This window comes from Seriola aureovittata, chromosome 16, assembly GCF_021018895.1.
Source record: "Seriola aureovittata isolate HTS-2021-v1 ecotype China chromosome 16, ASM2101889v1, whole genome shotgun sequence".
NCBI lineage: Eukaryota > Metazoa > Chordata > Actinopteri > Carangiformes > Carangidae > Seriola > Seriola aureovittata.
In genome coordinates, this window is record NC_079379.1 from 25,492,165 (window position 1) to 25,517,537 (window position 25,373).

General features: G+C 45.4%; 1 protein-coding gene across 2 annotated transcripts in view; it reads left to right on the forward strand.

Annotated features, from left to right (window-relative positions):
• myo1g (myosin IG) overlaps positions 1 to 12,118 on the forward strand; it is a 40,623-nt gene extending 28,505 nt beyond the window's left edge. For both annotated transcript variants that reach the window (XM_056399957.1, XM_056399958.1), the window contains one exon: positions 11,383 to 12,118. In XM_056399957.1, coding sequence (XP_056255932.1) covers positions 11,383 to 11,545 — 163 coding nt within the window. In that variant the 3' untranslated portion in view covers positions 11,546 to 12,118. The remainder of the gene's footprint in view (positions 1 to 11,382) is intronic.
• Positions 12,119 to 25,373: the final 13,255 nt, after the last annotated feature.

Sequence of the window (25,373 nt, forward strand, 5' to 3'; positions counted from 1 at the left end):
GTTGTTAGTTGTTGTTAGTTGTTGTTAGTTGTCAGTTGTTGTTAGTTGTTGTTAGTTGTCAGTTGTTGTTAGATGTTGTTAGTTGTTGTTAGTTGTTGTTAGTTGTTAGATGTTGTTAGTTGTTGTTAGTTGTTGTTAGTTGTTAGATGTTGTTAGTTGTTGTTAGTTGTTGTTAGTTGTTAGATGTTGTTAGTTGTTGTTAGTTGTTAGTTGTTGTTAGTTGTCAGTTGTTGTTAGATGTTGTTAGTTGTTGTTAGTTGTTGTTAGTTGTTGTTAGTTGTTGTTAGTTGTCAGTTGTTGTTAGTTGTTGTTAGTTGTCAGTTGTTGTTAGATGTTGTTAGATGTCGTTAGTTGTTGTTAGTTGTTAGATGTTGTTAGTTGTTGTTAGTTGTTGTTAGTTGTTGTTAGTTGTCAGTTGTTGTTAGATGTTGTTAGTTGTTGTTAGTTGTTGTTAGTTGTTGTTAGTTGTTGTTAGTTGTCAGTTGTTGTTAGATGTTGTTAGATGTCGTTAGTTGTTGTTAGTTGTTGTTAGTTGTCAGTTGTTGTTAGATGTTGTTAGATGTCGTTAGTTGTTGTTAGTTGTCAGTTGTTGTTAGATGTTGTTAGATGTCGTTAGTTGTTGTTAGTTGTTGTTAGTTGTTGTTAGTTGTCAGTTGTTGTTAGATGTTGTTAGTTGTTTCTGTGATTTTTGCTTCATGTGGAGATGAAACATGAGGTGAGTGTCGTGTTTCTTCTTCACTGAGGTTTATGAGTCTCAGACTTTTGGTCAGGGTTTGGTTTTTGTTTTGGGGTTCAGGGGTGGGGGGGGTGGGGGGTATCCGCGCCACTGTGGACCCTGTAGCAGCTGTGTGGCTGTGGCCGAGGAGGGGGTGGGGCAGGGGTGGGTGGGGGGGTCGACCGTGAGGAGTCGGGTTCAGTCACCATCTCTCTTTGTGTCACCATCTGCAGTGAATGGAGGGGGGGTCACGACCTCTACCAGGCGACTCATCCGAAGGAGCCTCATGACACAAAGTCAGGGGTGAGCTGCGTAAGGGGGAGGAGGGGGGGGGGGGGTCACCAATACAAACACTGGTCTCGTGCTTCCTGCTGTCAGGAAGTGAGTCAGGCGCTGGTCGTTAGAGACGGTCGGGGGGAGGGAACAGTCGGTCTGATTGTGACGTCTCCTCAGTGTTTACAGACAGAGTGGTGGCTCACTGAGCTGTTACCAAACTGGGTCAGTGAACGCAGCACGAGGTAGAGTATGACTTCAAAGCCGCTCGGTGTTGTCGGCGAGGACGGAGCTGCGTTTGCTGTCATGTCACATCCGTCTGTGGCCCCCCGGGCGGGGAGCGCTCCTCCGCTCGCTCCTCTTCATCTGTCGCTCTTTCCTGTTCGTAGCCTCATCCCGTCATCCCGTCTCTCTGCCACTCGCACTTCCTGTCACCTGGGTCTGAGCTGTTTACTGAGGGAAGTATGTGTGTGTTTGGGGGGGTGGACCATCTGCTGGGACAGCTGGGGAAGTGGAGTGTGCAGGATTTAGTCTGTGATCTGCTCTTAAAGATTGAGCAGGACTTTTAACCTTAAAGGTAATTTGTGGGTTTTAATGCGTGTGGATCTCTGTGCTGTTAGCAGAGCGATGTTATAGATGTACTGTATATATGTCGATATCATATAGATATAAACGTGTGTTTCACACATCAGCCTGATTCTTTCAGCGTCCACGCGGCGGTCACTGCTCCTCCTGAGTCCACACACAAACACGAGATTAAAATCAACGGGTAAAGAAACAATAATAACTTAAATCAAGGTCGTAACAAACGCACATGGAGAAGACGAAAATGAAGACGGAGTAACGACGAGAAGATGGTCATCTTCAGTTTGTCCGGGACAGTCTGATGCGAGCAGCAGGAGTTAGAAAGGACTCGTGTTCATCAGGACCGGTGCTCCCCTGCAGAGAGAGTGGTGTATTTCACATGAGCAACAGAAACCAGTCAATCTTAATGTTTCCTCCACCGTCAGCCATGAAAGTCGTTTGAGCATCTCACAAACGTCAGTAGGAAGAGGAGAATGAATGTGGATGGAGCCAACAGCGGAGGACGCCATTCTGGGGATTTGAAATGAAACCGGTGGATGTCAATCAGTCACATTATAGAAAGTAGAGACGTGTTTTATCTGTGAGACAAACATCAGGCCTGTTGCTGCTGAAGCCTTCAGCTGATGGATGGTGACAATTCACAGCTTTTCTTTTATTATATCAACTTTATAGTTCAACACCAAACTGTCTGACAGTCATAAACCAGATCACTTCTATCATCAAGGATCAGATCTTCTGTCTGTCTGACACCGGAACTCATCAACCACTTGGTTTTTGTTGTTCACCGTCAACGTTCGGCCTGATTTGGGTCAAAGTCAAACTCATCACTCTTCTGGGTCACACCCCCCCCCCACACACACACACACACACACACACACACACACACACACACACACACACACACACAGAAAACCAAGAGGAAAAAACCTGATTTCATTAACGTCAAAGCAGATGTGAGAGGTGTTGTGATGCCCCCCCCCCCCCCCCCCCCCCTCCACACAGTGACCTGTTATTGAAGAGACTTGTTGACTTTGTGGTTTGACCTTGTTGGACGTGAAGTCGTCCCTCCCTTTTCTAAATTCACTTTTTAGGTCATGAAAGGCGTCATCATCCTCCGCCTGAAATAGCCTCCTCCGTTTCTGCTTCTCCCTCAGTGGCTGTCCTCGATGTGTTTGTCTCTCCGCCCCCCATTAAAGCTCTTTGAGCTGCATCTTATGTGTGAAAAGTCTATTTAAAAGTATTATTATTATTGTTATTATTATTGTTATTATTATTATTATTATTATTATCATCATTATTGTTATTATTATTATTATTATTATTATTATTACAGTCTCCATGAATGACTCCATCACAGAACTCCTGTAGGAATTTGCCTGTTTTGCTGATTCAGTGTAAATGAACTTTAACTGAAGAAACTTGAGTGTGAAACAGTTTGTCAGTGAACGCAGCTCTTCTCTCAGGGTGAAGGTGAAGGTGAGGGAGAACTAACTGAACCTGCGGTCAGACTGTGGACTCGTTCTCTCTCACCACATCGACCATCACAAGAAGGATAAAGGCTGTTTTTATTCCTGATGTCGTGGCAACTGGATTTAAACACTTCAGGTTCAGTGAGGACGTTTCAACCATTTACTGCAGCAACAAAACACTTTGAAGTTTGGTGGATTGTGTGTTGTTGGGTTGTTGTGTTGTTGTTGTTGTGTTGTTGGGTTGTTGTGTTGTTGTTGTGTTGTTGTTGTGTTGTTGGGTTGTTGTGTTGTTGTTGTTGTTATGTTGTTGTGTTGTTGTGTTGTTGTTGTTGTGTTGTTGTTGTGTTGTTGTGTTGTTGTTGTGTTGTTGTGTTGTGTTGTTGTTGTTGTGTTGTTGGGTTGTTATGTTGTTGTGTTGTTGTGTTGTTGTTGTGTTGTTGTGTTGTTGTTGTGTTGTTGTGTTGTTGTTGTGTTGTTGTTGTTGTGTTGTTGGGTTGTTATGTTGTTGTGTTGTTGTGTTGTTGTTGTGTTGTTGTTATGTTGTTGTGTTGTTGTTTTGTTGTGTTGTTGGGTTGTTATGTTGTTGTGTTGTTGTGTTGTTGTTGTGTTGTTGTTGTGTTGTTGTGTTGTTGGGTTGTTATGTTGTTGTGTTGTTGTGTTGTTATGTTGTTGTGTTGTTGGGTTGTTATGTTGTTGTGTTGTTGGGTTGTTATGTTGTTGTGTTGTTGTGTTGTTATGTTGTTGTGTTGTTGGGTTGTTATGTTGTTGTGTTGTTGTGTTGTTGTTGTGTTGTTATGTTGTTGTGTTGTTGTGTTGTTGTTGTGTTGTTATGTTGTTGTGTTGTTGGTTGTTATGTTGTGTGTTGTGTTGTTGTTGTTGTTGTTGTTATGTTGTTGTGTTGTTGTGTTGTTGTTGTTGTTGTTGTGTTGTTGTGTTGTTGTGTTGTTGTTGTGCTGTTGTGTGTTGTTGTTGTGTTGTTGGGTTGTTATGTTGTTGTGTTGTTGTGTTGTTATGTTGTTGTGTTGTTGGGTTGTTATGTTGTTGTGTTGTTGGGTTGTTATGTTGTTGTGTGTTGTGTTGTTATGTTGTTGTGTTGTTGGGTTGTTATGTTGTTGTTGTGTTGTTGTTGTTGTGTTGTTATGTTGTTGTGTTGTTGTGTTGTTGTTGTGTTGTTATGTTGTTGTGTTTTGTTGTGTTGTTATGTTGTTGTGTTGTTGTGTTGTTGTTGTGTTGTTGGGTTGTTATGTTGTTGTGTTGTTGTTGTGTTGTTGGGTTGTTATGTTGTTGTGTTGTTGTGTTGTTGTGTTGTTGTTGTGCTGTTGTTGTGTTGTTGTTGTGTTGTTGGGTTGTTATGTTGTTGTGTTGTTGTTGTGTTGTTGGTTGTTATGTTGTTGTGTTGTTGTGTTGTTGTTGGGTTGTTGTGTTGTTGTTGTGTTGTTATGGTGTTGTTATGTTGTTGTGTTGTTGTGTTGTTGTGTTGTTGTTGTGTTGTTGTTATGTTGTTGTGTTGTTGTTGTGTTGTTATGTTGTTGTGTTGTTGTTGTGTTGTTGTGTTGTTGTTATGTTGTTGTGTTGTTGTTGTGTTGTTATGTTGTTGTGTTGTTGTTGTGCTGTTGTGTTGTTGGGTTGTTGTGTTGTTGTGTTGTTGTTATGTTGTTGTGTTGTTGTTGTGTTGTTATGTTGTTGTGTTGTTGTTGTGTTGTTGTGTTGTTGTTATGTTGTTGTGTTGTTGTTGTGTTGTTGTGTTGTTGTGTTGTTGTTGTGCTGTTGTAGCTTAACCCTCTGGAGTCCATAATGTTTCAATGTGTTCATCTCTTAACGGCTCAAAGTTTGTACAGAAATATGTAAGAAATGAAAATCTATTGTAAAAGGATTTTATTCCAACATGATAAATCATGAAAATATGAACAATTCAGACTCTGTAAACACTAACAGCAACAGGAGGAGGCGGGTGAGGAGAGAGGAGGAGGGAGGAGGAGGAGGAGGAGGGAGACAGGTGAGGAAAGTTGAGGAAGCAGAGCAGGTTAATGTTGATGTGCAGCATCAGAGGTGTGCTGTGATTGGACGGTCTGTGGATCATGTGACTCTAAACAGCTTTAACTGAAGCTTCAGACGGACTCGTCACAGGAAGTGGGAATCCTCAGAATGACCTTGTCTTTAGCTGCAGGCAGATGTTATGAACTGTGTCTGACAGTCAGTGATGTGCTGACTGATCTTAGTATTGAATCTAATATTTCATATTTCGGATTTTTTAGGTCATGAGGGACATAACGTCGCTAACCCTAACCCTAACCGCCATTAATGAGGAAACATTGATTCACAGAACCTGCTGTAACTTCTTCGTACTGGAAGTTAACGAGTTCAAACTGAGACGTGAAGCAGTTAAAGACAAACATGTTGTGAAATATCTGCTAATTAACGAGCTAATTAAGAGGAAACAGACGTGTGAACACAATCACTCGAGAACAGTTCATATCTGAAACTCTTACACCACAGGTTCTTCATGTGGAGAGGATGAATTAATTACATTCTGGTGCCTTCTTGCATAAATTTGCATATTAATTACTATGACTAGCACTGTGAGAATACCTATTCGTTATCATTGAGATCATGGCAGGACACGAGGTAATCCAATGCCTCTTGTCTTTAACTGTTTAAATGATGAGCACATAAAACACCCCCAGCAGTCACACAGGTAGACTCACCTGAAACATGACTCACGTCCATGTGATGAGTTCAGGATCCTGGTTTCATGAAGTTTATCTTTACTTTTTCCATCACACTCTGCACTGAACCGATGACACTCAGGAACACAAACGCAAATTAATCAGAGTCAACATATAAAATATCAATAACATCAGTAACAGCTGATTCTCACTGAGATGAACAAACGTTCCTGCTGCTGCTGTGATCGATCATCTCATTGATGATTCAACGAGACGCCCCCCCCCCCCCCCGTGTTCTCTCTGCTGTTACAGTATGACTCATTATTTCCCAGAATGCCTCTGAGGAGACGCAGGGTGCAGCTGGTGGAGATAGACCGTGTTTCTGATGATAGCGATGATAATTATAATAGATAAGAGGGGTTACGATCACAGTGACACCCCCACCCCCCCCACCCCCCCCACCCCCCGCCTCACACCCGAGGACGTTGCCCCTGCTGTCTGGACCACAGATGCTGCTGTTGCCTCAGCGATGGTTGCCAGGCAGCTGGGGAAGTGCTAATTTAGATAGCAGGGGGAAATTGCTAGGTTGTGTTGACGGGGGGGTGGGGGGGGGTGGGGGGGGTGGGGGGCTACAGGTGAGTGTGTGATTAAAGGACAGATGGCAAGGACCTCCATCATCCATCCATCCATCCATCCTTCATCCATCCATCATCCATCCTTCATCCCTCCATCATCCATCCTTCCATCCATCATCCATCCTTCCATCCTTCATCCATCCTTCCATCCTTCATCCATCCATCATCCATCCTTCATCCCTCCATCATCCATCCTTCCATCCTTCATCCATCCATCATCCATCCTTCATCCCTCCATCATCCATCCTTCCATCCATCATCCATCCTTCCATCCTTCATCCATCCATCATCCATCCTTCATCCCTCCATCATCCATCCTTCCATCCTTCATCCATCCATCATCCATCCTTCATCCCTCCATCATCCATCTTCATCCCTCCATCATCCATCCTTCCATCCATCATCCATCCATCATCCCTCCATCATCCATCCTTCATCCATCATCCATCCTTCCATCCTTCATCCATCCTTCCATCCTTCATCCATCCATCATCCCTCCTTCCATCCTTCATCCATCATCCCTCCATCATCCATCCATCATCCCTCCATCATCCATCCATCATCCATCCATCATCCCTCCATCATCCCTCCATCATCCATCCTTCATCCATCCTTCATCCATCATCCCTCCATCATCCATCCTTCATCCATCATCCCTCCATGTTCATGTTTTTGGACCTTGAAGAGAAACGACAGCGTTTCCATATTAAAGATGTAGTTTATTATTTGTCTCCATCCATCAACAGTCTTTGTGCTCCACCATGTACCTGATGGAGTGATGTAGTGTTTGCAGGGGCGTAGTAAGTGTGTGTGTGTGTGTGTGTGTGTGTGTGTGTGAGAACAGAAGGCCGTTGCTCATGAGGCTGTTTTCAGTTTATTGAAGGAGAGTTTTTGTCCTGCAGCAGAAAAAGACAGGATGAAAGAAAACGGCAGCTTTGTCAGTGAGAGATGTTTCATCTGAGACGACACGATGTTCCTCGGAGCGTCGGCTGCTGATCTGATTTTCACACAGTGGGACAAACAGCATCAGTGACACGGTGCAGCCTCAACACACTTTGATCAGCTGCAAATAAAACAGCACCTGATTCTCCTTCATGCACACACCAGAGGAATGAGCTCACATCCGATAAGCAGCATCCTGCATCATGGGGGGGGCGGGGGGGCGGGGCGGGGGGGGGGGGGGGGGGGGGGGGGGGCTGCTGCTGCTGCTGCGCCCCAGTTCTGTCTGCAGCTTCATCTCCACTGAAATAAATAATTCGACTGCAGAGGCAGCAGGAGGACTGGCAGACAGCAGACCGTCTGCCATGTTTATACACTGAATCCCCATACACTCAGAAACACACACACACACACACACACACACACACACACACAAACACACAAACACACACACACACACACACACACAAACACACAAACACACACACAGAAACACACACTCAGAAACACACACACACACACACAAACACACAGAAACACACAAACACACACACACAGAAACACACAAACACACACTCAGAAACACACACACACACACACACAGAAACACACATTCAGAAACACACACACACACACACACACAAACACACTCAGAAACACACTCAGAAATACACTCACACACTCAGAAACACACACACACACACACACACAAACACACTCAGAAACACACTCAGAAACACACACACACTGTGTGTGTGTGATGTCTCTGTGGAGACGCTCTGCTCCGACACTAAAGCCAGAGTTTAGATACTGTAGAGTCTCATGTTAAAGCTGGTTGACTCTAATAATAGGTGGTAACATATCAAACAAACAAACAAACAAACAAACAAACAAACAAACAAACAAACAGTGTTGTTGGTAAAAAACTACTACAACAGCTCACATGGTAAATTCAGTTTAACATAAAACGTTTCTTATTTCCTGATCTCACTGAGTTCAGTCTTTTCTTCTTTGTTGTTCTCTTGATCGAAGTCGTGTTTTTCACATTAAAAGCTTTTTTTTATAAAGAGAAGGGGACAAGACTTTAAATGTGAAAAGCCTGGAGGAAGTGTTGAGTTTCATTAAATGTAGTTAGTTAGTTAAAGGCTGTCTGTCTGTGATGTGGAAATGATGATAAACTGAATGGATCAAACATGGAGGACGTGTGGAGCCTCAGTAACGGAGACATGAAGGCCGAGCTCTGTGAGTCGGTCCTGAAGGAAGGTTTCAGATGGAGCTGTTGGATGTAGAGGCTGCTGCTGGATATGAACAGCTGTCAGTCTGGACCTGTCATGGCGTCTGAGAACAACACGTGAGAAAACGATGCTTCATCACAGTGAAACTGAACAGGTCAGAGTCAGTCGGACCATCACACATCCTTCGTTTGACCAGAGATGAAGATCATGTTTCCAACAGTCATTTCATTTATTAGGATTTGTGTTTGTTTTTGGTTTGAGCCCCAGAGTCTGAGGAGGAGTCTGTTATTAGAGGTTCCAACATGGATCCAGATAGACCCGTCTGTAGTATGATAATAATAACTTTCTTTATATAACGCATTTAAGAACAGTTTACAAAGCGCTTTACAGCCGCAGATAATAATAATAATAATAATAATAATAATAATGATGATGATGATGATAAATAGTGTTGATGTCTCAGCTGTGTCTGGACAAGCTCTCACATGAGGACTGGCGGCCATGTTTAGTGTTTAGTCTTCAGCAGCTTGTTTCTGCGCCACAGTCGCAGCTCCTCCGCCCTCTGAGGTTTCCCTCCACACGCTCCGCCCGTGTCGTCTTTCACTGCAGCAGCAGGACGGATTCAGTGTCTTCCACAAATCCAAAAGCCTGTGGAGGTCAGTGGGTTTCTGTGTCGGGCAGGACAACTGGGTTTGGGGGGGGGGGGGGTCTGATGAAGAGCCAAGTTGGACTGTGGGGAGAAGGGGAGGCCACACCTGTCGGAGCGACCCACAGCTTTGGAAACGTGATTGAGTTCAGATTCTTTGAGCATTAGCAAAGTGAATAGTGAGAGAATCAAGTGACGGACGAGAGTTTGACTTTAAACTTGACCTCAGCTCAACCCCAGAGTTTTCAGAATAAAACAACCCCAGAGTTTCAAAATAAAACACAACCCCAGAGGAGTTGTGCGGACAGAGCAGGAAACGCAGTTTCAAAATGAAAGCGCAGTGCTGTGGACGAAGCATCACGTCATTGTGACTGTCGCTCTCTAAAATTGATTTATTTACACGTGAAGAGGAAGTTTAAACCAGCTGATCATCCAGAGCTACGATGCTACACAACAGTTGATACTCATACAGTCACTTTACAAAATTAAACCAGAAGCTTCATTTCCTGTTTGATGTGGAACAACACACACACATGTTTATTACTGAGCTCTATCACTGTTCAGTCTGTTTTCATTACATCCTGTTATAGAGTCCGTCCTCAGCTCTGTCTCAGTCTGTATGAAGCTGATCACTGATAGATAACAGCTGACATGATGTAATCACATGAAGTAAGTTGGAGTGTGTGAAGAGACTCACCGACTGTGTGAAGTGATACATCAGATCCTTCTTGCCAAAGTCGGCCCAGTGTTGGTGTGTGAGCGTGAGCCAGCTCTGCTTCAGTCACATGAACGTTCAGGCGCGTCCATAAATAACTGTTTGGCAGGTTTTATTCTGCGTCTTAAAGCCTTTGAGTTCAGTTCATCACAGATCCTCCCTCTGTATGTGGAGACTGAGCCGTGTGCTGGAGCGGGGGGGTCAGGGGAGCGGGGGGGCCAGGGGAGCGGGGGGGCCAGGGGAGCTGAGGGGGGGTCGGGGTGGGAAAGGGGGGTCAGTGAGAGCAGGGGGGGTCAGTGTGGCTGGGCTGAGGCTGCAGGAGGAAGCAACAACTTCACACTGGATCATCTTCAGCTGACTGCAGCAACTCCTCATCAGCTGTCGGGGGGGGGGGGGGGGCTGAGATCATGATGAATAATCAGAAGTAATTATAAGAGTGAGGTGATCAATAACAAACCATTTAACCATTTGAGGTTGACGTGATGTTCAGACTTCCTGTTTCCTGGTTGTAATCATCAGTGTTTCTACATCATCATCAGATTTCTTTTCTCCTCCTTCAGTCAGAGACGTTGTGATTCTAGTTGGATGTTGATGATCAGTTTGTTTGTCTGGAGAAAAGCAGTTTGACAGAAATCTGCTTCTGTGAACAGATTTCTGTTAAAGAGAAATAATCATTTTTATAAGTAACCTAAAATTAGACAGATGACTCAAATATCTAAACACGAGGTCACTCTCTTCCAACAACAACCTCCAGACTGAAAACTGAAGAAGCAGAAGCTGCAGTTCCTCTAACGGCCACTAGAGTCTGACTCCAACAGTGAGTCAGTCCCCATAGACTCCCATGTTAAAATGTCCAACTTTACAGCAGAAATAAACATGTTTACAGCCTGGTACAGAAACTGTTTTGGTCTCTAGAGCTGATTTCCTCCTTCATGACACCTGTTTATATAACTCACCTGTTTTTATAACTCACCTGTTTATATAACTCACCTGTTTTTATAACTCACCTGTTTACATTTTATTAAGGACTAATGTTATGGAGGATTGAGGGCGTGGTCTCTTTGAATGACAGGTGGGTGAGCGGACGCTTGACACAAACCATCATTCATCTAAGTCTCAGCTCCACCCACGCCCCTCCTCTTCGACCATATTTGGATTAGCTGGGAGTGAGGGGGCGGAGTCAGACACTGCCAAGATGGCGACGGTGGTGCAGCTCACTCTGAGCTTCAGGAACCTGTGGGTGACGTCACAGAGGCGACGTCCATCTTTATTTACAGTCTCTAGTATTGTAGAGTTGCATTCATTCATCAGAGCATTGATGTCACTGACGTGTGGGAGGTTTCAGGCTGATCACAGATTCTCATGTTGGTTTCATGTCGGTTTGTTGAGGAAAGTTTAGAGTTTTACTGGAGAAAGAAAAGTTGACAAGTCTGGAGAATCAGTGAGAGTGAAGAACCCGATCAGTACAGTAACACAGAAACATGTTTGTCTCTTTCTCCCCCAGCATCAGAAAAGTCCAGTTTCCTGTGAAGGTTTGTCGTTCGGCCGTTCAGCTCCACATGCGAGGAAAACCCAAGAGCGTCTCCGTGGAAACGAAAGCCGGTCAGGCTGCCGCAGATTTCAAGAAGAGTCGAGACGGTTTCGTCCTGCTGGTCCCCGGGAACTGAGTCCATCAACCGGAACCACCACAGACCTCGTAGACTCGGACCCACTGGAGCGGTGTGTCTGACATTTCCACATGTGAAGTGCTCGAATATCAGAGGATGTAAATCTGCGTCAGTTTACTGCTAGAATTTTTAAATTGTTCTTTCACAAAGGTTTTGAAGTTTTAACTCAGAAGAATGTTTCCTGCGTCCTGAGCTGCAGAGACGAGGATCAGCGGACAAAGTGTCCAACAGTTCAGGAGCCAAATGTGGGAAATTCAGACCTGATTAGTTTTTATGTCGTGAAGAGTCTCAGCTGGAGTCCATGTCTGATTCTGTCTCTGCTGTTTTTAGTTTTTATATCTGAAGTTATATTTTACAGACAAAATGAACAAAAACTTAAATACTTAAAAAATAAAAGTGCTTTTTAATGACAAATTGTCCGTCACATGCATCAACACAATCAAAAACATAAAATATATTTTTGTACATTCAGAAGAACTGTGTCAAACCAAACTCTGTGACGGTTGTTCCCTGTCAGAAGAAATAAAAAAAGAAAGAAAAACAAACAGAAGAAAATAAATTATTGAAGATTTACTCGAGTGATTTCTCTTTGTTGATTTTCCTCTCATGCTTGAACACATGAACAGACGGCAGCAGCTCTGCAGACTCCAGGCTAATAACACGATCAAAACATGCTTCTTTAATGTGATAGAAACATGACGCAGGAACCGTGTCGTCCCTCCGGAGTCAGACTGAAGCTCAGACCTCTCACTGTCACTTACAGCAGGTAATCAGCTGATGTGCAGCCTCCATTAAACTGTCACCTTCTTATTTACATGTTGGATCTCACATGCAGATAGATCTGGTTTTATCTGCTCACATTTTGAAATGATGGTGAATGAAATTTCATTCCCAGTTTTATAAAAACCTGATGGAGAATAAACTTTTGCACATGTAGACAGATATAAGAGCTGACGCTGCAAATATTTATTGTCTTCTTAGAAACTGAGGTTAATACAAACTTAAACTAAATACTGTTGTGTAAGAAAGGATCAGATGTTCCTTTATTAGTCCCACAGTGAGGAAACGAACCGTGTCGCAGCAGCAACAAAGAAAGAAAAACTTCAAAATGAGAAAAGAATAAAGATTTAATAAGTTCAATTTAAATACTGGAATAAAACAACAACAATCTGCGGTGAGTTAAATTGTTGCACATGGTGACTGTCAGTCTTTGGTGACTGTCACAGTTGTTTCTACTTGTTGTAGAAACAACAACAACAACTAACAACATCATCATCTTCATCGTCATCTTCGTCATCATCATTATCTTCATCATCTTCCTCTCACATGTTGTGCTGTTAGAATAGCTCTAGTGAACCTGGACCTTGATGTCCTTCAGACACGTGTAACTTCATGGAGTTTTTATTCCCCCGACAGTCAGAGGAGACGGCGGCCATCTTGTTTTCAGTTCGTCCGTCTCGTTCTCGAGGACACGATTTCTCAGAAACATCTTGAAGGAACTTCTTCTTCATATTTGGTAAAAACTTGGACTCAAGGATGAACTGGTTAGATTTTAGGGGTCAAAGGTCATTTTGACCTCACAAGTCACTTTTGAGCCGTTGTCCTTTGGATTTGTGAGACATTTGTTTGTCCCAGAGTTAACGACAGGTGTAGTTACCTGCTGTAAAAGCTGCTGTGTGTCACCTACAGTTGGTGCAGGTTTTCTCTTTTGAGCCCATGTTTGAACTCTTGAATTAGCAGTTAGCAGTTAGCATTGTGAATAACAGCAAGTGAGGATTTTTAATGTCATGCATTAATCCAGAATTATATTCATTTCTGAGTCAGTGAAGTGACACACTGAGCCGTCGCCTGTGACGACACACCATGTCTGTACAGGGCACAGCTTTACCCACAATGCCTTTAGCCTCCAAGTCAGCAGCTGAGCAGCAACACATTCATAATTCAGAGTAAAGTATGAGTTATCATCTGACAGAAACCCCCCCCCCCCCTCCATACGTCTCAGCTCTTCACTTCTTGCCCCATTTTCAACAAACTTGCTCCTGGTGACAAAAGTCAGTGTTGCTCACATTGATCCAGCTTCTCCCTGCAGCTGTGCAGGAACTCGTGCTCCTAGAAGAGGATTGGTTTACGGAGCTGAATCAGAAACGGACTGACGTGTGTGACTCTGTGTTTCTGATTCTCTGTGTTAATCTGCAGAGCGTCAGCCGCTCGCTGCTAAACTGGAAACCACAGCTCTTCTCCCAGTTACAGCTCCACCAATCAGAGGAGCCGCTGATCCGTATGTCAGCTCGTCATATTCAATCAGAAACAAAGATTTTAGCAGCTGAGTAATCCTTTAATCACGGATGTAAAAGCTGTGAGTTAAAAATGAAGTGAGAGAGAGAGAGCAGCTTTTCCAAATGCAAATTGAACCATATCCTCTCCTGTGTGTGTGTGTGTGTGTGTGTGTGTGTGTGTGTGTGTGTGTGTAAACAGTTACTCATCAGATCAAAACCAGAACATTTTGATCCACTAAAGCAGAAACAGAAGATTCATTCATCAAGCTTCTTCTTCTCGATGATGACAGCTTTAACCCTCTGAGGTCGACGGATGTTTCTATTAATATCTCTGTGATAATGAAGCGTAGAAATCGACTCTCCACTTTCTGTTTAATATTCTTGTGAGATCATATGTGACTCGGAGCCGGAGCTACGAGGCCTCTAAGATTGGTAAAAGCAGAGTGACAGACGACACTTTCATTTTAGGCATTTATTCTACATTTATCTTTTGTTTTACTCACATTGAAAGAGTAAAAAAAAGAGCCGAGGTTGTTCTGAAAATTGTGACGGAAAACTCTTGGGTTTTATCTTATTTTTTTATCTTCTATCACACCTTGGAATTCTTCCAATCATCTTCCTGTCTGACAAGTCCAACCCCCCCCCCCCCCCCCGTGACTGAAGAGAACAGATAGAAAACAATATTTAATCAATCAGGTGGTTTCAGGCTGGACGCATGTAAATCAGCTGTAATAGGTTTTCACTCCACTTTTGTTTTGGATTATGAAGAAGTTCTTTCTCGCTGCACAAGGAGGATTCTTCTTCTTCTAATCTAATTTATCAGGACTGGCAGTTGTTGATGCAATCACTTAAAGCGCAGTGCAATTCCATTAGAGAGAGACTGGCACCTGGTCCGTCTCCCTGCAGAGATTAGCAGCCCTGCGGCGAGGATTTGGTAATGAGTTGGAGCGGATTTACCAGTGGGAATATAATATGTGTCCCAGAGCTGCTGTGTTTTTTCCCCTTAAATCCTCTCAGTGCAGAACGGCCACTGGTTTGGTGAGCGCTGCAGGTTTTCCAGCATCCCTCCGTCATCAGGCCCGAGGGGAGGGGGTCACATGCTGCAGATTACAGTAACATGAGGGGGGAGATTGGTTTTTGCTTTGGCTCACTCTGAATCAACATGCCATCAGTCTGAATGCTTCCTAATCAGGAAATATTTCACAAACCAGAGCATTGAACTTTTCATGTGAAACCACTTTACAGCGTTCAGACTGTTAACTGAAGAAGAAGTAGTAAAAGCATAATCCATTAAAGGTGAAGAAGTCACATAGAGGGAAGTTTGACATGTTGAGAAATGATCTTCTTCATTTTCCTGAGAGAGATTGATACCGCTTATAAGAAGCTACTGTTAGCTTAGCTTAGCAAAGAGACAAAGAGGAAACAGCCTCTGTCCACAGTAACAGTGAAGAAAATAACAAAAACAACCCAAAACTTTTTCCAATAAATTCTGTGACTTTGTTCCAACTGGCTTTTCATTCTTGTTGTTAATAGCTTTAGCTAAATAAGCTTTAGTGGGACCTCTGACTGACTGCTGACTGCTCTGACTGACTGCTGTCTGCTCTGTCTGCTCTGACTGCTCTGACTGCTCTGTCTGCTCTGTCTGCTCTGTCTTCTCTGACTGCTCTGACTGCTCTGTCTGCTCTGACTGCTGACTGCTCTGTCTGCTCTGACTGCTCTGACTGCTCTGACTGCTCTGTCTGCTCTGACTGCTCTGACTGCTCTGACTGCTCTGTCTGCTCTGTCTGCTCTGTCTTCTCTGACTGCTCTGTCTGCTCTGACTGCTCTGACTGCTCTGACTGCTCTGTCTGCTCTGACTGCTGACTGCTCTGTCTGCTCTGTCTGCTCTGTCTGCTCTGTCTGCTCTGACTGCTCTGTCTGCTCTGTCTGCTCTGTCTGTTCTGACTGCTCTGTCTGCTCTGACTGCTCTGACTGCTCTGTCTGCTCTGACTGCTCTGACTGCTCTGTCTGCTCTGTCTGCTCTGTCTGCTCTGACTGCTCTGACTGCTCTGTCTGCTCTGACTGCTCTGACTGCTCTGACTGCTCTGTCTGTTCTGACTGCTCTGACTGCTCTGTCTGCTCTGACTGCTCTGACTGCTCTGACTGCTCTGTCTGTTCTGACTGCTCTGTCTGCTCTGACTGCTCTGACTGCTCTGACTGCTCTGTCTGCTCTGTCTGCTCTGACTGCTCTGACTGCTCTGTCTGTTCTGACTGCTGACTGCTCTGTCTGCTCTGTCTGCTCTGACTGCTCTGTCTGTTCTGACTGCTGACTGCTCTGTCTGCTCTGTCTGCTCTGTCTGCTCTGTCTGCTCTGACTGCTCTGTCTGTTCTGACTGCTCTGACTGCTCTGTCTGCTCTGACTGCTCTGACTGCTCTGACTGCTCTGTCTGTTCTGACTGCTCTGTCTGCTCTGACTGCTCTGACTGCTCTGACTGCTCTGACTGCTCTGTCTGCTCTGTCTGCTCTGACTGCTCTGACTGCTCTGTCTGTTCTGACTGCTGACTGCTCTGTCTGCTCTGTCTGCTCTGTCTGCTCTGTCTGCTCTGACTGCTCTGACTGCTCTGTCTGTTCTGACTGCTGACTGCTCTGTCTGCTCTGTCTGCTCTGTCTGCTCTGTCTGCTCTGACTGCTCTGACTGCTCTGTCTGCTCTGACTGCTCTGTCTGCTCTGTCTGCTCTGTCTGTTCTGACTGCTCTGACTGCTCTGTCTGCTCTGTCTGCTCTGTCTGCTCTGACTGCTCTGTCTGCTCTGACTGCTCTGACTGCTCTGTCTGCTCTGACTGCTCTGTCTGCTCTGTCTGTTCTGACTGCTCTGACTGCTCTGTCTGTTCTGACTGCTCTGACTGCTCTGTCTGTTCTGACTGCTCTGTCTGCTCTGTCTGCTCTGTCTGCTCTGTCTGCTCTGTCTGCTCTGACTGCTCTGACTGCTCTGTCTGCTCTGACTGCTCTGTCTGCTCTGTCTGCTCTGTCTGTTCTGACTGCTCTGACTGCTCTGACTGCTCTGACTGCTCTGTCTGCTCTGACTGCTCTGACTGCTCTGTCTGCTCTGACTGCTCTGACTGCTCTGTCTGTTCTGACTGCTCTGACTGCTCTGTCTGCTCTGACTGCTCTGACTGCTCTGACTGCTCTGTCTGTTCTGACTGCTCTGTCTGCTATGACTGCTCTGACTGCTCTGACTGCTCTGTCTGCTCTGTCTGCTCTGACTGCTCTGACTGCTCTGACTGCTCTGTCTGCTCTGTCTGCTCTGACTGCTCTGACTGCTCTGTCTGCTCTGACTGCTCTGACTGCTCTGTCTGCTCTGTCTGCTCTGACTGCTCTGACTGCTCTGTCTGCTCTGTCTGCTCTGACTGCTCTGTCTGCTCTGTCTGCTCTGACTGCTCTGACTGCTCTGTCTGCTCTGACTGCTCTGACTGCTCTGTCTGCTCTGACTGCTCTGACTGCTCTGTCTGTTCTGACTGCTCTGACTGCTCTGTCTGCTCTGACTGCTCTGACTGCTCTGACTGCTCTGTCTGTTCTGACTGCTCTGTCTGCTCTGACTGCTCTGACTGCTCTGACTGCTCTGTCTGCTCTGTCTGCTCTGACTGCTCTGACTGCTCTGTCTGCTCTGACTGCTCTGACTGCTCTGACTGCTCTGACTGCTCTGTCTGCTCTGTCTGCTCTGACTGCTCTGACTGCTCTGTCTGCTCTGTCTGCTCTGACTGCTCTGTCTGCTCTGTCTGCTCTGACTGCTCTGACTGCTCTGTCTGCTCTGACTGCTCTGTCTGCTCTGACTGCTCTGACTGCTCTGTCTGCTCTGTCTGCTCTGTCTGCTCTGACTGCTCTGTCTGCTCTGACTGCTCTGTCTGCTCTGACTGCTCTGTCTGCTCTGTCTTCTCTGTCTTCTCTGTCTTCTCTGTCTGCTCTGTCTGCTCTGTCTTCTCTGTCTGCTCTGACTGCTCTGTCTGCTCTGTCTTCTCTGTCTTCTCTGTCTGCTCTGTCTGCTCTGTCTTCTCTGTCTTCTCTGTCTGCTCTGTCTGCTCTGTCTTCTCTGTCTTCTCTGTCTGCTCTGTCTGCTCTGTCTGCTCTGACTGCTCTGTCTGCTCTGACTGCTCTGACTGCTCTGACTGCTCTGACTGCTCTGTCTGCTCTGTCTGCTCTGACTGCTCTGTCTGCTCTGACTGCTCTGTCTGCTCTGACTGCTCTGACTGCTCTGTCTGCTCTGACTGCTCTGACTGCTCTGACTGCTCTGTCTGCTCTGACTGCTCTGTCTGCTCTGACTGCTCTGACTGCTCTGACTGCTCTGTCTGCTCTGTCTTCTCTGTCTGCTCTGTCTGCTCTGACTGCTCTGACTGCTCTGTCTGCTCTGACTGCTCTGACTGCTCTGACTGCTGGAGTCCCCTCTGGCGTCGTCCTTCAGCCTGTACTTGTGGGTGCGCGGCTGATTGAACCATCTGTTGTCTCGGTCAGGAAGTGCCAGCTCGCTGCTCTCTGGCTGATCTGTGAAGAATCTCACAGTGAAACTGACCCTGATATCAGATGATATGATTCCCTCTAAAGCTCCGCTGTTCTCTTCATGGTGAAGGTGAAACTGTGTCAGACTGTTAGATTCAATTATTATATTCATATTTCAGAAATGCATATGTAGGTCACAGCGGTGGTGAGTGTAATTTGTGAAGCTCCTCTCCTCTTGCAGTTTACAAAGAAAATGGTGCCAAATTATTCTTGAAATTCACAGTAATTTTTGAATCAATGGGCCTTTGATTTCAGACAGAGTGTAACAAACTGGCTTCTTATTCCTACACAGTACATGTTGACTTTAGCCAACTTCAGCTCTGTGGGTTTGTCTCCAGCGGATTTATTCTGAAACGATATGAAAACAAACAAAACATGGTATAATGCTGAAAGACTGAGACTAAACATTGTCCTTGTATTGCAGTGCAGAGCTTGTTCCACTGTGAACTATGATCAGGAAACCTGAGAGATCAGACTGAGAGATCCTGTTCAGCTGCTCAGCATCAGCATGTTTAAGACAAAACGCTTTTAGGATGATGATAGTGATGTCATCAATGAGTCATCAATGACATTTGTTCAGTAGGCAGAAAATGATCCAAAATGACTGAATGACTGAGAGCTTATCAATGTGATCAGAGATCAATATTAAACGTCTTTTTTAAGTTTCAAACTGAACAACTCTCAAAAATAAAATGTTCATCATCTCAAGAAGGAAACATGCCTGTTAGCACTTAGCAGAGTTAGCTGTTAGCTCAGAGCAAAGTTAGCAGTTAGCTCAGCAGAGTTAGCAGTTAGCTCAGAGCAGAGTTAGCTATTAGCTCAAAGCAGAGTTAGCTGTTAGCTCAGAGCAGAGTTAGCTGTTAGCTCAGAGCAGAATTAGCAGTTAGCTCAGAGCAGAGATAGCAGTTAGCTCAGAGCAGAATTAGCAGTTAGCTCAGAGCAGAATTAGCAGTTAGCTCAGAGCAGAGTTAGCAGTTAGCTCAGAGCAGAATTAGCAGTTAGCTCCGAGCAGAGTTAGCGGTTAGCTCCAGTGATGTAGCTCTGTGTTTTATGAATGGATGATTTTACACTGAAGCTTGAGGAATAAACTCTTGATGTCTGGTTAATGAGTCTCTGTGTTTGTGATCAGCTGATCGAGGAGCAGACTGATGGTCTTTAGATGGAAAACACATTATGATAACGTCTGAAGTCAGTTTGTTTTGTTGGTTTCGTCTTCCAAATGTCTCATGTCAACGACATCATGACTTATGAAATACATATGTTCAGTCAGTTAAACATCTGTCTGATGTTTGAGGCCAACGTCTTTGTCTGGTTGGACACACCTGGGTCATTCCTCTCACCTGTGAAGCTGCTTTGAGCTCAGCCTCGTTCAACATCAACGTTACTATTCCAGATTTCTATCAGCAACACGAGACTCAATCTGCTTCATGTCTAAATAGTGAAAATGTTCAAACAGAAGCTCATGATCAACATGTTGGAGCCTGTTTCTGTTTTAAACACAACCTGCACAAAGCTAATGTAGCCTAGCTAGCTCGTGTAGTGCTGGACATAGAGATAACACAGTAGGTAGTAAACTGAGTGGACGTGCTGACAACTGGAAATTACATTAGAGTAAATAACAGTTCATGTCTTCCTGTTCAGCTCTTGTGTTTTGTGTTTAGAAAGATGAATTTGTTGATCTGCTGAGACTGAGCGACGTTCACACGATCAAATGTAAAGCTGATGTAACTAATAATCATTTGTGTTGAGCTTGAACCAGGAAAGTGTTTCTGTTTTAAAGCGCAGCGTGATTGGCTGATGCAGTGACAGTGTGGGGCAGGTTGGATCCCACAGGGCCGATAAAAGCCAGTGAACAGCAGCGAGGCTTTCAGGAACCCTCTGGGAATCACAGAGTCGCTATAGAAGAGTGACACTGAGGCAGAGAGCTTGATGATTTGTGTCCTCAGAGGACGACAGAGCGCTGGAGAGGACTCAGTCAGACTGTGGCGGCCATCTGCAGCGACTCCTCCTCATCTCACCCCCCTCGTCCCCCCCTCACCCCTCTGCCCTCTGAGGTGTCCCCGGCCTCATTCGCTGACCTCAGCTCTGACCAGAGGCATATGGTTTTTCCCCGCTGCTGTCTCAGCGCAGTATTGTGACCAGATTATAAATGACATTTAAATAATTCTCCAGTGGAGACAGAGACGGAGAATAAGCTGCTTTGACTGAAAAGTCGGTTTGAGTCTCAGTTTCAAACGCTAAATGTTAAATCTTTTGAAAATGAAACATCAGGATCCGGGAGGAACTGGAGAACTGATGGATGGATGAATAGATGGATGGAGAACATTAGTAGCAGCTGTGTGGATGTGAATATTAGTTTTTCTAAATTGCTAACTGCTCTCATGTCTGTACCGTAATTATGAGGCTACAGTCATCAGCTAGCCGGGCTAGGCTAGCTGTTTCTCACTCAACACAATGGACTCTCTCATGTTTCTCAGCTTCATGTATTTTCTCATGACACAGGGTGGAGACTGTCAGCACTTCCACCTGTGGTCGAAGCCTAAAGGCCATCTGCAGCACGGGGCACCTTCAGCTGGATTTACAGCCGGACTGAAGTTTATCATGTGACGTTCAGGGAACAGAGACGGTTCTGCTTCAGTGTGTGAAGAGAGAGAAACGGCAGGTTTGGATTTCAGCTCAATACTTTATTAAATAATCAACATAGTAAACAACAACATCATCATGAAAAAGGAAACAAACAAACAAACAAAAAAACATGAACAAATGAAACAGTCACATTTGTTTTTCTTCAAGTTTCCCCATCAACAGTTTTTTACTTTTACACTTTAGTGGCTTCACAAAAGTCACTGGAGGTGAAGAGCTGCTTCATGTTGGTGTGACAGTGAGGAGGGTAACCATGGAAACTCAGAGGGAGGCGGAGGAGGAGGAGGAGGAGGAGGAGGAGGTGATGGACACTAGACAGTTATATATCTCTGTGTTAACATCGGTCCAGTGTTGGCACAACACAGGCGCCGTGTTGTGATGAAGGTGAAGTGGTGAAGTTTCAGAGGCGGAGCTACAGTTAGGGATGCCGCAGAGCCGCCTGCGCTAATGCTACATCTACAATGGCCGCCTTTGTACGGTGGCCCTGAAGCTCAAAACACTTCAGCTTCTAAAACACATGAAAACAGACAAAACACAAACAACTTCAGAAACGTCTTCATCAGTTTGACACGAGCTGCAGAAACTCACAACACAGCAGGAAGTGTTTCCAGGGGACACTAAAACGTGACGGACCCGGCTCGGGCGCACTTGTTCAATGCTTCCTGACTTGTGGTCGGCTACCTGTTAGCGGTGCGTTGGAAAATGTGAGTTTGTTTAATTATAACGTCACATGATTCAGATATTATCGCCAGATATTATCGTTAGCTTAGCCCTCAGGTCCATCACTTTGATGTGTCCCCTGGAAACACTTCCTGTTGTGTTGTGTGTCTTTGCAGCTCATGTGTCAAACTGAAGATGTTTCTGAAGGTGCTGGTCTGTTTGCATGTGTTTGGACTCTCAGGGCCACCGTAGTTTGGTGTCACCAGCTGGTGCTTCGATGAAAAAAGCTGCTGATCAATTCTTTATGTTTCCTGTCTGAGAGGGAGCGAGATTCTGATCACGTCATCATGACGACAGTGACACTCACAACAGACTTTAACTCTGTCGACATCATGTTTCCTCCAGTTTCAGTTTCCATAGAAATAAACTTTCATTTAAAACGTCACATATAAAAATCAAACAGAAGCCGAGGTAAAAAAAGAAACATGTCTAAACTAGCTGCATGCACGCTACGACACAGCACTACTTCAGTCTCAACAGCTCTTTGTTACACTCCCACATATTTACATCTTCATCATCATCATCATCATCAGCTGAAGGTGTGCAAATGAACTTCCACACCGCCCTGCAGCAGCAGCAGCAGCAGCAGCAGCAGCAGCAGCAGCAGCAGCAGCAGCAGCAGCAGCAGCAGCAGCAGCAGCGTACTGATACAACACAACTCACAGAGCTGTGGAGACCTGGAGGATAAACCTGCTGATACATTCATATTTTTCTTACTGTCAATAAATCCCATGAAAACAATTAATTTACCATAAACAAAAACAGTCTGTGTAGAGAGAGAGTCTTACACATCATAAGCTCCAGGATCTTTTTGTTTTTGAGTCAATCCTGCTGCTGTAAAGCTCAAATGTGTATTCATCCGCAGCTGAAAATAGTCCGCAGCAGATTCACCATTTTCTCCTGTTTGATTGATGTTTTCTAAAAAGTAAAGAGCCCAGATTTTATAGGAAAGTACTTTGTACTTCTGTACATATTCTGTTTTACTTTATGTTTCTATATTTGAATGATTTTAGTCTTAATTTGTTGCCAAACTTTATGTCGTCGTGTATTTTGATGCAATAACCATAAAGAATCAATAAATCCATATTCTATAGATAAACACAGACGGTGTCTCGTGGACTGTTGGCAGTAAGAAAAATATAACATCACCATATTTAAAGTCTCGATCACATGATTCACTCAAACAGCAGCTCTGGTCTGAATGTTCTGTCCCGTCACACACTCGGCTCCTGTTCGCACCAAATGTCAAGTTTAATCTCGTTAAAATATCTGGACTCAGTTTCTACGTAACGAGAGTCATGAATTATCCTCCGAGATGTCACGGGCATCGTGTGTCTCCTCGCCGTCAGAGCTGGGGAATCTCGCCGAGGCCTTTGATTGGATGAGCAGAATTAGAGCTCAGGTCGAGATAAGAGTTAATTGGTTTTGAAGCGGCTGCGCTCGGAGAAACGAGCGGAGGAGCGGCTACAGGATCCAGCACGACGCCTGATTGGACAGAAGGTCCTGGACGAGGGGACGGTCGCCTCTTCTTTTACGTCACATTTGACAAATTGTGTTAAAGCTGAATGAAACGAACAGAGTTCCTCTGTGTGTGTCTCTGAAGAAAGAGCTGAATGTTCTTCACTGAAGGAACCTGCAGCTGATTCTCCTCTGACGTCAGGAGCCGCTTCACATCTGCACCTGAACACGACCGACATGCTCTGATCCAATCAGCAGCCAGGAGGCGCACGGTGGAGGCAGATGTTGCCCTTAACTTTGACCCACATTCACACACACACACACACACACACACACACACACACACACACACACACACACACACACACACACACACACACACACACACACACACACACACCACCCGATGCCAACAAACAGTCCCATTCTGCCCTTCCTCGTCCTGACAATGGCCGGCGGGTGTGGGGTGTCAAATCTAATGAAACAGGCAGAACAACAGCTGAGTGTGTGTGGAAATGGGGCTGGGTGGGGGTGGGGAGGGGGAGGGGGAGGGAGGGGGGGTGTGAGTCAAGACACAAGTGTCCTTGTTAAAGCCGGGGCCAGGATGGAGAGAGAGAGTGGCAGTGACCAAAACAACGAGGCCAAAATGGCCGCCAGTCCCAGCTGAGACAGAGACAGCAGCAGCGTGAATCACCGCTCCGCTCGACTGGTGCTCACGTCCCTGAGGCGGGAAAACGGAGGCAGGCTCCAGTAACCCTAGCAATCTGAGGAGCTCTGGGTCTCTGAGGCCCCCGCCTGTCAGACTGAGCCGGGTCCAGAACTGTACAGGAAGTGTGAGACTGACTGGTTTCCTCATGTTTTCATCGCTCTCGCTGTTTGATGGGGGGGGGGGGGGGGGGGGGGGGGGGTTATGACTGGATTACCCCAGGAGAGTGTGAGTGTGTTTGTATGCACATGTGTGTAAAGGTCACATCTTGTAGGGACGCTTGTTTATTTATCTCTTTTGATTTTTAAAGATAAAATCCGTTTGTTTTTCACAGAGCAGCTGCTGGACACGAGCGACGCTTGTTTCCTGTTCAGGGGTCATGAGGAAAAAATGTGAAACCTCCGTCACACACCAAACTTAAAACAGAAAATCATGTCAATCACAAAGATCTTTAGATATTTAGATGTAGATATAATTTCCTGCAGATTTAACTCTTTATGTTCCTGTAACGACCTGAAAGTAAATCCATCATTTGTGTTCTTCCTTCAGCGTCAAACTGAACGTTTGGATTCTCAGGATGTTTAATCATCTGATTATTAAATCTCCTGTGACGTGTTTTTCATCTGTCACGTGTTGAAAACAGGAAACACCGACGCTGACTCACTCAGGTGAATGAGAAACACAGCGACGTCCCTGAACGCCTCACGATGGCAGATGAGGATACGCAGGTGACGGAGGAGAAAGTGGGACAACGACAAACCCTGTGTGTGTGTGTGTGTGTGAGTGTGTGTGTGTGTGTGTGTGTGTGTGTGTGTGTTTGAGCGTGTGTGTGTGTGTGTGTGTGTGTGTGTGTGTGTGTGTGTGTGTGTGTGTGTGTGTATGTGTGTGTGAGACTGTGTGTGTGTGTGTGTGTGTGTGTGTGTGTGTGTGTGTGTGTGTGTGTATGTATGTGTGTGTGTGTGTGTGTGTGTGTATGTGTGTGTGTGTGTGTGTGTATGTGTGTGTGTGTGTGTGTGTGTGTGTGTGTGTGTGTGTGTGTGTGTGTGTGTGTGTGTGTGTGTGTGTGTGTGTTTACAGTCCAGCCTGGATTAAACACTGACGCTCTGCAGGGCTGCCGAGTGGACAAGAGGGGGGCAGAGGTTGAGGGCAGGGAGGGGAGGGGCTGCAGTAATCTGCTAATCTCATTAATACCACAGCCCTGTCAACAAGAGGCAGGAACAAAGGGGGGGTGGGGTGGGGTGGGTGAACAGCTGATGACCCTGGCTGCCGTCCACCACACGACGCCTTCACACACACACACACACGACAATCTTAAATCCATACTGACTCTCCTCAGGTGAGACGGACACACAGAGTCCAGGTCTGAGAAGGTGAAGATAAAAACCAGCAACTGCCCCCCCCAGGACAGAAAAACGCACTTCCTGTTGGTTCTCCTGATCACACGGAGACCAGGACCTGACGTGGACGTCTCAGCTGTTCCCGTTAGTCACGTCTAC